The 12,242-nt window shown below is 34.3% G+C and overlaps 1 protein-coding gene across 1 annotated transcript; it reads left to right on the top strand.

The window, feature by feature from the left end:
- The first annotated feature begins 1,903 nt into the window (after positions 1–1,903).
- On the top strand, positions 1,904–11,713 carry LOC116004985 (GTPase Der). The gene is made up of 12 exons (XM_031245191.1): positions 1,904–2,358; positions 3,601–3,662; positions 3,962–4,045; positions 4,162–4,455; positions 4,625–4,764; positions 5,969–6,056; positions 6,398–6,580; positions 8,224–8,385; positions 9,736–9,929; positions 10,467–10,617; positions 10,789–10,954; positions 11,294–11,713. The coding sequence occupies exons 1-12, from the start codon at positions 2,010–2,012 to the stop codon at positions 11,350–11,352; spliced, it is 1,932 nt and encodes a 643-aa protein (XP_031101051.1). The 5' UTR covers positions 1,904–2,009; the 3' UTR covers positions 11,353–11,713.
- The last annotated feature ends 529 nt before the right edge of the window (positions 11,714–12,242 follow it).

Raw genomic sequence — 12,242 nt, 5'->3', positions numbered from 1 at the left:
TTTATGAAAAATGACTCATTTTCCACAAAATATTTTCCAGAAGTCATTTTCCTACTTCCCAAACACACCCTAGATATAAAACAATGTCGTTTTGAATCAGGATCCACCATGGAAGCAACGCGCATGACCTGCATTTACTAAAGAAATATATTATCTTGGAAACCTTAAACAATACATACAGCCTACTCTTACTAATATTACGTTTAGTATAGTAGTTTAGTAGATGCAAATTCTAATATTTTTGGGTAACCAAATACATTATTTGTTGTGCTGACTACATTTAATTAAAATTTTCAAATTCAAAATGTGTGTCTACCAAAGGCACTTTGCACCCTAGCTTTCAGATGTTCCTTAGCATGTTTATAAATACCCACAAATTAGGTTTAGTCTTTTTGGTTTTTTTTTTAAGGTATTGTTATCTTTGTATGCCCATGTATTTTTGTAGTTTAACAAGTAATGGGTCTATGGTTTTATTTTTTATTTTTTATTTTTTTTAATTTTTTTTATTTTAATCCCAACACTAAGTTATTATAAAGCAAAATTTGATATTATGTGTTATACATACTTTATTATAATAAAATATTATTGGAATATTATATAATATTTTGAGTATTTATTTATTTACACTATTTAAATTTGATAAATAATACAATTATTGAATATATGTAACTATCCGTGCATCGCACGGATACCATACTAGTATTCTAGAAAAACAAAAAGGGAAAAGGTTTGTTTAAAAACTTGGAAAATATTTTCTGGTAAAGAATTTCCAAAAAAATTTAATTTTTAAATTTTTAGCTAAAGATTATAAAACTATCTTTTTTTTTATTAAAATAATTTAATTTATCTTTTTTCTATTTGATTGAAAGTTAATAAATTGTTTTTTTTTTAGTATTTAGTTCATTTTCTTAAAAATGAATAAATAATAATAATAATAATAATAATAATAATAATAAGTGGTGCGGTGGTATAAAATATAATAATAAAAATAATATGAAAACTGGAAAAGGGAACTATGAAATATAAAGAATCAAAAAATGTTTTCTACCGGTTTTTTTTTAAATACTTCATTGGGTTTTTTTTAGGGTTAATTATCTCAAAAAATTAATATGCTTTCTACCGTCGTTTTTCAATTAATATGTTTTCTACCGAATTTATTTTCAATGTCGATCATAATCAACAGAGTTGTGTGAATCATACTATCAAATAATGTACATTTAGTATAAAATAATGTACTTTTAATATTTTAAAAATATACATTATATTAAAAAAAATATACATTTATACATTATTTGTGTACTAAATATACATTATATTGTATAATATACAAAAATATTCCTGTTATCGCAAACAAGGGACATTTCAATACACAAATATTATACATCTAGTATACAAATATTATACATTTAATATATTAAATATCAATATAATATATTTTCAATACAAAAACATTACACATTTAGTATACAAATATTATGCGTTTAGTATATTAAAATTTAAAAACATACTTTTTTTTTTCACACCATGATCTATACAATAATTTAACGTTTATATCACTTCCAAATCAACGTTTAAAAATTGGGCTTGAAATTATTGGAGCCCGACCAAAGTAGGGGCTAGCCACTTCCAAATTAACGTTGAAAAATTGGGGTTGAAATTATTGGATTGGGTGAGCCCTCAGCATGTTAGAGGGCTTCCAAAAATTGACGGGCGAGCCCGACCAAAGTAGGGCCGAACTCGCTCGCCTTATGATAAGGTGTTCGTTTGCGTGGGCGTTGGCACGACCCGCCGGTCACTATTCGATCATTAGCGAGTCGATCCTTCACCCCCGACAGGACGGGTAAGTCCATTAACTTATCGCACATCTCATTATATACAAATCCATCAAGTCTCCACTTTCGCAGCTCTCCGATGTGGGACTGCCTTTGCAATTTATCCAAAAATCTCAGATAAACCCCTCCCCTCCCCTCCCCGCCATATCTGTAGGAGTGGAATTCAGAAAGGAAGAAATGCCGCTCTCTCTATCTCTATCTCTCCTCTCCTCTGTATCACTTCGCTCTTCCTCTCCGCCCGCCTATCTTCGCACTCCAACCTCCGTTTCTCTTTCCACCCGCTCTCTGCTTCCGCCCTCCGTCCACCGCCGCCGCCGCCGCTGCTGCTTCCTGAATTTCTCCCGCCGGCACTGCCTTCCACCCGCCGCTGCTCAATTCTACAGCGAAGAAGATGAGTTGCTTGAAATTGAAGGGTCTGACACTGAGGACGACGAGGAAGAGAGCCTCGATGTCGATGCTCTTGAGCGCGAAGCTAAGCAGGCTGCTCGGGAGTTCTCAGAGTCTTTATCTCGGCAATTAAGAACAGGTTTGGTTCACTCTTTTCATATTTTATTGTGGCAACTTTGTTTGGTCTTTTCATGGTGATGTACTGTTGCACACCTAACCTAACTGTTAATTCTGTTTTATTATTATTATTATTATTATTATTTTTTTATTTTTTTATTTTTTTTTTGGGATAAGTATATCTGCGAACTCAATACCTTGACTTGTTGAAGTAATGAGGACGTGAAATTTATAGTGAATATATCATAAAAGTCACTATCTTTGTTAAAAACCAAGCATAAAGCATTATATCACTGCGACATCAGATACCAGCTTTTAGACTTGAGAGAGAGAGGAGGAGTGCTTCAGCTAGATGAAAAAAAAATATTATTACCTTCTTTCAAATCTGGAAGAAGGTGGCATTCCTTCTTCCAGATCAAAGAAGGCATTGCAGCCTTCTTCGATTTGGAAGAAATGGAAGAAAGAACGCTGCTTTCTTATAGATTTGGGCTTAAGATGGTGGCCAAATTTTTTTTAAAAAAAAAAAAGAAAAAAAAGAAGAAGAAGTTCTTAGTGCTACTATAGAGATGTACACCTTGCTCACCACACCGTGTCTTTCATGAATGGATTCTTTAAAGAGGGAGAGGGAGAAGTGCTTCAGCTAGATGAAAACATTTTATTTTATTATTAATTGAAATAGAAATATAATATAATACATCACTCTAAAAACACATGTGGAAACCACATCAACCAGCCAAATCAGCTAAAAAATCTAGTCAGTGAATCATTAACTGTTTACCTGAAGGCAACCTACAAAATGGTGCTGATTGCATTTTTTTTTTTTGTGTTTGAGGTTCTAATTGGAGCTTTTTGATGTTTAGGGGCTTAATTGCACAATCCAGTATAGGCTGTATAGTTGGAGGGCTTATTTGAGCCTTATCCCTTTGTTCTAATATGTTGTGGATAAAAATTTGTTGTTCATATACTCTAGAAATAGTCTCTTGACTGTTTGGAGGCTTTGAGCTCACATGAAAATGCTGAAATGAGCCTTAAACTTTCTCAGTGTTATAATATTTAAGTTTTTAAGATGTACAGTGTAGTTGGTTGTGCAGAATATTTGCAAGTCAAAATGATGAAACTCAATTATAGTAGTTTTTTATTATAGATATTGCAGTGTGAATTCAATTCATTTGAATATTCAGACCTTTTCAAAATCTTTTCTCTTAGTTATTTTTCTTATATTAAAGGCAAATTTATCATTTCACATTTTGCTTTATGGTCTCAGAGGATGAAAAAACTAGTGAGAAAGAAACTCGGAAGCAGAAAAGACTCAAAAGTACAAGTAGTGTGAGTACTTTTCTAGTGCTGCCTATACACACCATTTAACTCTTCACTCATTTTCTTTTCCTTTTCTTCCATTCATCATTAGAGGCTTAAAGCAGTACACTTCAAATTAAAATTCAATCAAGCTCTGATAGAGATTTTTGTTTTTACTATCTTTTGTTTGTGTGACCGCATGTACTGATATAGTAGCACTCTGAACAAATCTAGTATTTCAGTCAATTTTTGTGCAGTTTATATCACTTCTAGACCATTTTGATAAAACACCTCTTTTTAATTTGCTAACCAACTGATTGAATGTACAGGTCCCTGATCATCTCCTTCCAAAAGTTGTAATTGTTGGAAGGCCAAATGTTGGCAAATCAGCGCTGTTTAATCGACTTGTTGGGGTAATAAATAAATAAATTAACTTCATACTGATCTGGACCATGTGAAAATTGTAAGGATTCTTCCTCTTAGATTGCATCTCTTAATTGATTTAAAGAATCTTTTCAACTATTGACAGGGGAACAGGGCCATTGTGGTGGATGAACCTGGGGTAACCAGGGACCGCTTATATGGGAGATCCTTTTGGGGAGAATATGAATTTATGGTAGTGGATACAGGAGGAGTTCTTACTATCTCAAAGTTACAGGATGATGTGATGGATGAATTGGCTATCTCAACAACCATTGGAATGGAGGGGATTCCACTTGCAACCCGTGAGGCTGCTGTTGCTAAAATGCCTTCAATGATTGAAAGACAAGCTACTTTTGCTGTTGAAGAATCATCTGTCATCGTATTTGTTGTTGATGGACAGGTATAGCCTAGTTTGTAGCTTAGGTACCTATGACGGTACAACCCAGATATCCTTACTCATTTTTAATGAGTAAAATTTTGAAAAACATTTTGACTTTTACCTGCAAGAAATGCAATTCTGTCTTGTTTGTGGGTGAAGTCTTGTGGACAGAATAACACATTTCTAACAGGCAGGTCCAACTGCCGCTGATGTGGAAATAGGGGACTGGCTGCGCAAGAACTATTCACATAAGTGTATTATTCTTGCCGTTAACAAATGTGAATCTCCACGCAAAGGAATCATGCAAGCATCAGATTTCTGGTCTTTGGGGTAAGGTTAATGTTCCTTATCTTTCCCCTGTAAGGCTGTAACTTGTAGCATGTTAAGTTATATATAATACATTAGAATAATCTACATTTCCATCTTTATATGACGTTGAAGAGTGGACATCGTGGCATTCAATTAATATACATAAAAGTAATACTGCGGTTCAAATTCATATGGCATGGGGTAGTTATCTTATATCTACACATACGGTAGAGTATGCGTGATGGTGTTTGGTTAAGTAATGGACAAATAATACTGAGGTATTGGTTCATATTGTATGGAAACTATTATTGTCCTCACCACCATCTTAAATCACTTCTTTTTTTTTTTGAAAGAAATCTTAAATCACTTCTAAAAATATAAAATAAAATAAAAGAAATGGCAATGTGACAACTTGTTAGTGGTGAGTTGGTGAAAACAGAAAACAGAGAATGGCTAAAGCACAGAGAAATTACAGAATGAAACTTGTGTTCCAAAAATGTGAACAGTTAGTTAGGATTCCAACTCTTGACGTTTTCAGCCTTTTGAATTCCTTTTTGGCCCAAAGAGGCTGCTGAAATGGTGTTTTCAAGTTACATTTCAGAGTCTTCTATGCTTGACATCAATCTTAAATTGCTTCCAATGAAACATGAGATTGATATCCCCTATTGCATGTGTGTCTTGCAAACATGTACTACTGTACTAGAGTTTGAACATTTGTAGGTTTTGGTCAAAATAACTGAATAGAGACTGATGGAATGTTTAGTCTGTAATCTAACTGGATTGTTTCAGCCCCTCAGAAAGACTCTTTTTGCTGACTGACATAATGGACTAATGAAAGAATCTTAACTACTGATGATCCATAGATCTCTTCTTTCTTTACCTTCCAGTAAGCTTTCCAGCTCTATACAGGTCTAGAAGTAACTCCTTATCCTGGGAAAGGCACCTTATCAATGTTGTGCTGCTTGCTTACACAAATCTTGAATTCATTTTAGATCTTTTCCTTTTCGAAAGCTAATGCGTTCTTTGCTTTTTCTTTTCTTGGAAACCATTTTCTGATTGGTTTCTGGTGCGTAAGCGTTTTTTTCCCTTGCTTTGCCTATACAAATCTTAAAATCATTTTAGTTACTTTTCTTTTTTCCTTTTTGAAAGCATAATGCATTCTTCATGGAAAATGTTTTCTAATGGGTTTCTTATCTTTAAGCATTTTCTTTTCTTGGTTAATCAGGTTCTCACCGCTTCCAATATCAGCTATATCTGGGACTGGAACTGGAGAGCTTCTGGATCATGTTTGCTCAGGATTAAAGAAAGTTGAGGTACTTTCCTATTTGTAGCTGAAAAAGTTAGCTGAAGTGTTCTGTTGTGCATCATTGTACTTTTCAGTTTCTCTCTTGGTGGAAAGCACCTTTTTTGTGCAATCTCCTTCTTGGGCATTCCTTCTGAAGAAGTTACTAACAGGTCTCAGTTATAAGCTATGTACATTTGTTGCATACACAGTAAAAAGAGGAAAGGCAGACTTCAAGAGCACATTTGTTGTTTGTAGTGAAATAATCAATAAATCAAATAGTTTGGGTGGCCTTTGATTTCTTGGCTTCTTTTTTTCAATATAAGCACATGAGTCAGAATTTAAGAGGATTTCTTGGCCTGTGTTGCTCAGGACACAGAAGCTCTTGAAGATGAAGAAAATTATATTATTTCAGTTGCAATAGTTGGTCGCCCAAATGTTGGAAAAAGTAGTATTTTGAATGCTCTAGTTGGGGAAGACAGAACAATTGTTAGTCCCGTCAGTGGAACTACTCGTGATGCTATTGATACAGAGTTTACTGGATCAGATGGACAGGTATTTTTATTTTCTCTTTCTAAAACCAAGTATGATGCTCTGAATCAGTAGACTGGCATTTAAAATTATTCATGCTGTGCGAGCATCAGAATAGAAAAATATAAATCTTTTGGAATATTTTACTGGATGCTAAAAAATAGATTTTGGTGTAAAATTTAACAAGTGAAAAGAATTGAATTTGTTTTTTCAAGTTCTAACTTATTTTCATGGTAACGTTCATGGCTAGAGCATTTTGATGATATAGCATATGCCTCTAAAGCAAAGGCAGCAAAATGGTTTTATTAGGAGCTTACCTTGTTACTGGGCAAATGACTGAAATGGGCAGATTTCAATATTTCATGAGTGGACAAAATGGGCAACTTCTAAAACATGGACAAAAGAAGGAGAAACTCGTTTGGGACTTGCTTTTCTGGTAAAAAACGCAAGTCCCATTTGTCGTTCGTAGCAATACGGACGAGGAATGCAAGTCCAACTTGCGTGTCTCACTAAGTCACTGGAAATATGTTTCCGGCTTAGTTGGGTACTAGAAGTCTAGAACTCGTATTTCGTGAGAAACCCAAGCGTGATGTGCCTGCACCTGTGGGCATAACCAGCATATATATTCCAGCTATGGCAGCTAAACTGCAGAAAGAGAGAGATGTTGTAACTTTAGTTTAACAAAAATGGATACTATAATCCTGGCACCGCCGAAAGACTATTCCATATATGTCAGAAGAATGCAAGAGAAGACCATTTAATTTCGCCGATGCCATTTATTGGCCTTTATGTAGCAGCTAGCTACCTCTACGCCCTGCTCCATTGCAATGCTCTTAAACTCAAATGTAGCGTTCTACAACTCGCTTAGCGATCTTAATCTCCACTGGTCAGGTAATATTTCGCGACAAACTTGGTTGAGACACGCAAGTCACACTTGCGTTTCTCGCGAAATATGAGTTTCTAGTACCTAACTACGCTGGAAACATATTTCCGGCGACAAAGTGCGACACGCAAGTTGGATTTGTGTTTCTTGTATTTTTATACGAGGAATGCAAGTCCGACTTGCGTTCCTTGTCCGTATTTCTAAATTCATTTTGAAATTTTGACAAACTCAATTGGGACTTGCATTGTTTACCAGAAATTCAAGTCTCAAACAAGTTTCTCCTTTTGTCCATATTTTAAAAGTTGCCCATTTTTGTCGACTCATGAAATCTGCCCATTTCAGTCATTTGCCCCCTTGTTGCTACCCTCTAGCAGAGATAATTAAGGACTGAGAGAGCTTCTGTCAAGGTTCGAAGTAAAATACTTACCAAATGCATTTGGAATTGACCTTGGCATCTTCTAATAAGAAAAACAGATTTCACTGAAAAAAAAAAAAAAAAAAAAAAGCAGAGGAAGAGCGCAGCCCTCAGCAAACTTATTTGCAAATATGCTATTCTGTTGCCCTTGTAGTATCATCTTGTCATACACCTTTTCAGTAATAAGATAATGGGTTAACAAAAGCAAGTTTACTTAGGCATGTACCAATTCCCTTACAGAGTTGTTGGTAAACTTTTAGTAGCAACTTAGCAATCACTAAAAAACACTGGATACTACTAATTATAGATTTTTATTGGTTTGACTTTAATTAAAGGATAATTTAGATTTGGCTCAACCTTTTTCTGCAGAAATATCGTCTCATTGATACTGCAGGAATAAGGAAAAAGGCAACTGTGGCTTCATCTGGTAGCATAACAGAAGCGTTGTCTGTAAATCAAGCTTTTCGTGCAATACGTCGTTCAGATGTTGTGGCTCTTGTAATTGAGGCTATGTCTTGCATCACTGAGCAGGTAGATCATTGCATGTTATTTATTTATTTACTTATTGTTTGCTGAGCGAGAGGTGAAAAGTTGTTTGATAACATTATACTACAGACATGGTTGAAAAAATCGCTAGGCGCTCCTCGGACGCTCAGGGAGCGCCTAGGACGCCCAGGCGCTAGTGTATTTTTTTTATTTTTTTAAAATTTGTTTAAGTATTTTTAATTTTTTAAAGACTAATAATTATAAATTATATAATTATTTAATAGTTAATACTAAAATATTAAATATTAACCTAAAAAATATCTAGAGTTTGTACAATTTAAAATTATTTCGCTCAAAACGATGTTGCTTTGAGTGAAATAACCCATTAAAAAAAAGAACAATAGTTAATTGGCCGACTAGGCGGCCTAGGAGGTGCCTAGGAGGTCTAGTCGGCGCCCAGGAGGCCTAGGCGGAGCTTAGGCGGTCGCGTAGCTGACCAACCGCCTAGACCACCATTTAAGGTGATACGCTAGGCGATCGACGGACGCCTAGTGCCTAGGCGGGGATTAATCGGCGCCTATGCTGGATTTTTGCGACACTAACTACAGATGCATGCATCATGTTTAATAACATTCATCATGTACTATGTTCATAATATTTGTTCTATATGTCCATAAACACTAAATTAAATGTATATCATATGTATTTCCATTCACTTTATTGTAGGTTCATAGTGTTCTTTCTATATATTCATAAAAACAAAGTTTAATGTACATAAACATTACACTAAAGTAATGACTTTATGTACCAATAGATCTATTTTTAAAAAAGAATTTTAAAAAATATGTCAATATGGGTGTCATTTAAAAGATCTCAAATGATATATTTTTGGGAAAATCACTGTTTTGGTCCCTCAATTGTTTTGCAACTGTCAATTTAGTCCCTAATTTTTAATTTGGTCGAATTGACCCTCCAATTGTTTTAAATTTCGTCAATTAATTCCCTTAGCCAATATTCCTTCAGTCAGTTGTTAGTTACCAAAACAGTGGCTAGGGGATTTAATTGACGAAATTTAAAACAATTGGAGGGTCGATTCGACCAAATTGAAAATTAGATACTAAATTGACTATTGCAAAACAATTGAGGGGCCAAAACAGTGATTTTTCCTATATTTTTTAATACATTAATTCTATTTGTACAAAAAAAAAAGATAAAAATAAATTTAAGTTGAAAAAATGTATAAGGAGAAAGAATAGGGATGTGTTTGGCTCTGGTCCACGATATAACTATTGCACAAAGTTTGGATGGGCCCAGGCTTCCCTTACTCCAGACCTTAAAAATATTTTTTGCTTGCATGAATGATTTTGTGAACTCATCGTGTTCATAATTTTTTAGGATTGCAAGATTGCAGAAAAGATAGAGAAGGAAGGCAAAGGTTGCCTCATTGTTGTAAATAAGTGGGACACAATTCCTAATAAAAACCAATCAACTGCAATTGACTATGAGCAAGATGTTAGGGGGAAGCTCCGTGTTCTTGGTTGGGCACCTATTGTGTATTCAACTGCAATAGCAGGACATAGCGTCGACAAGTATGCTGCTCATCATTCTTTCCATTTGGATATCTTGGCATTTATTTTTAGAAATTCATCTCATAATTCAAATGTTTATACTTTCTTATGTTCAGTGGATAAGTAAAAGTTGTGATTTGCACGTGCAGCACTATATATAGTGAAGCTGATGGTGTCATATTATTTTTCGTTTCCCTTACTAAAATCCTTTTCCAAAGCTGTTTATTCCTATGTGAATAGGGTCTTCTAATGGCCACAATTATCAAGAAACTGTTTTCTATGCTTTAGCATTTATTAACTTTATTGACGTAATGTAAATGCTACTCACATTCCTTCATGTTTGCACTTCTTTAGTATCATAGTGGAAAAGTATACATATAAAAATATTTTAAAAAATTGCATGAGAATAAAAAAAAGAACTGTGTTTATATGTTTTAAATATTTATTGTTAATAAACAATTACCAAAATTAAGCAATATTGTTTATATTCGGTTACTGCTTTGATATGTCCTTACAGCATTACAATGCGCTCAGCTTCTATAACTTGATTTGGTGCAGAATCATTGTTACTGCTGATGCTGTTGAAAAAGAGAGATCAAGAAGATTAACCACGGCAACACTGAATCAAGTGGTACGTGAGGCAGTGGCGTTCAAATCACCTCCAAGGACTAGAGGTGGGAAGAGGGGTCGTGTATATTATTGCACTCAGGTACTAATAATGACCCTAGTCTTTTGTGTGTACATTTCTTTTACCTATAATCTTTTATGCTGCAAATCGCAATTTCTAGCAGCATTGCAGCATTCTTATACCTAATAGTATTTTTCTTTGAAAGTATATGCACTGAAAGTTGTAGTGCTAATTTCTAATTTAAATTTACAGGCTGCTATTAGACCACCTACATTTGTCTTCTTTGTCAATGATGCAAAACTTTTCTCTGAGACATACCGACGGTACATGGAAAAGCAACTGAGATCAAGTGCAGGGTTCTCAGGCACACCTATTCGGCTTCTGTGGCGCAGCAGAAGGAAAATGGAAAAAGATGGCGGTTAGTATAAAAGGCTTTTTTTTTTTTTTTTTTCTTGGCCTCTTGACTTGCTTTTTTGGTTCATAACTTGTGATGCATTTTTATAGGAGAATTACATTTCTATTTTGAAATTATCCCTCCGCATGAAACAACCAAAGCAGATTCCCTATATGATCTACCAAATCCAGTAAAAAAAATTACTTCATATACATTTGCCACTTTGTTATTGTGCTTATTTTGCCATGACATCTATCTTGAATTCTCGATTAGTCTTTCCTTTAACTTTATCTCTTGAGGAAATGCATAAGTCAAGTAATTGCCTGTGTGTGATTTTTATGGCATCGAAATTTTGGTTTTCAGGCAAGGTTTCTCGAGAGACCTCTACAACGCTAGAAAGAAGACTGGAAGTCGCAAAATGAGTCAATGCAACATACCAACTGCAACTAAGGTATCAATTTGCCATATCTCGGGAAAATTTTCTTGTCGGTGGAGCAGAAACAAGCTCATGGTTGTAATGAAAAGCAAACGTCGCTTTCTGTTGTCGTGCCTCTATAAAGCTCGTCGATCCACCTAGTCTGTCTACATTGAGAATGAGATGCAAAGATCACTTCCATTTTTATGGGCAACATGATCAGTTGAATCTTCACTAAGGTTGTATAGTGGTGGAGAATGGTGATACCATGAGGGTTCCTTGTAGAAGTGTATGTACTATGTAGTGTGTACATAAGCATATACTCTTGTTGGTTGTTTAATGAACATTACAAAGGAGTTATTTTACTATGGTCCGTCTAGTCTGGCGTCACTTTTTATTTGATCAAATGCTATTTATTATTAATAAAATTGAATCAAATTTAGTACGTATAATGGGCAGTAAAGTTTACTTGATACAGGATCGTGTTTATATCACTTTAAGGGACGTTTGGATACAAGGGGGATTAGGAGATAAATGAATGTTTTCAAAATTAAAAAAAAAAAAAAAAAAGAGAAATGAATTGTTAATTTCATGGGAGAAGAATAATGTGGGAATAAAATGGTAATTTAAATTTCAGGATTTGGTTTAAGGAATAGAATTATTGAAAATTTTAATTCCAATATTTAGTATACATGGAAATTGAAAAGGAAGAAATAGTATAAAGTCTCATACTTATTATTATTATTATTATTATTATTATTATTATTATTAATGCCCATACACCGTTGGCTACTGTATATAAAGAATCAAAATTTTATGTTGAATATTTAGACAAATATGCTCTACCTATACAAATACAAATCTTGCTGTTGAAAAAGCATATCAAATTCAAATTTT

This window comes from Ipomoea triloba, chromosome 14 (assembly GCF_003576645.1).
Source record: "Ipomoea triloba cultivar NCNSP0323 chromosome 14, ASM357664v1".
Lineage (NCBI taxonomy): Eukaryota > Viridiplantae > Streptophyta > Magnoliopsida > Solanales > Convolvulaceae > Ipomoea > Ipomoea triloba.
The sequence above is the reverse complement of the archived record's forward strand: the minus strand, read 5'-3'. Positions and strand labels throughout refer to the sequence as shown.

Coding starts and splice junctions, on each gene's coding strand:
- LOC116004985 (XM_031245191.1), top strand. CDS start 2,010: ATGCCGCTCTCTCTATCTCTATCTCTCCTCTCCTCTGTATCACTTCGC. Junction 4,046..4,161: donor TGTTTAATCGACTTGTTGGG/GTAATAAATAAA, acceptor AACTATTGACAG/GGGAACAGGGCCATTGTGGT. Junction 6,057..6,397: donor CAGGATTAAAGAAAGTTGAG/GTACTTTCCTAT, acceptor TGTGTTGCTCAG/GACACAGAAGCTCTTGAAGA.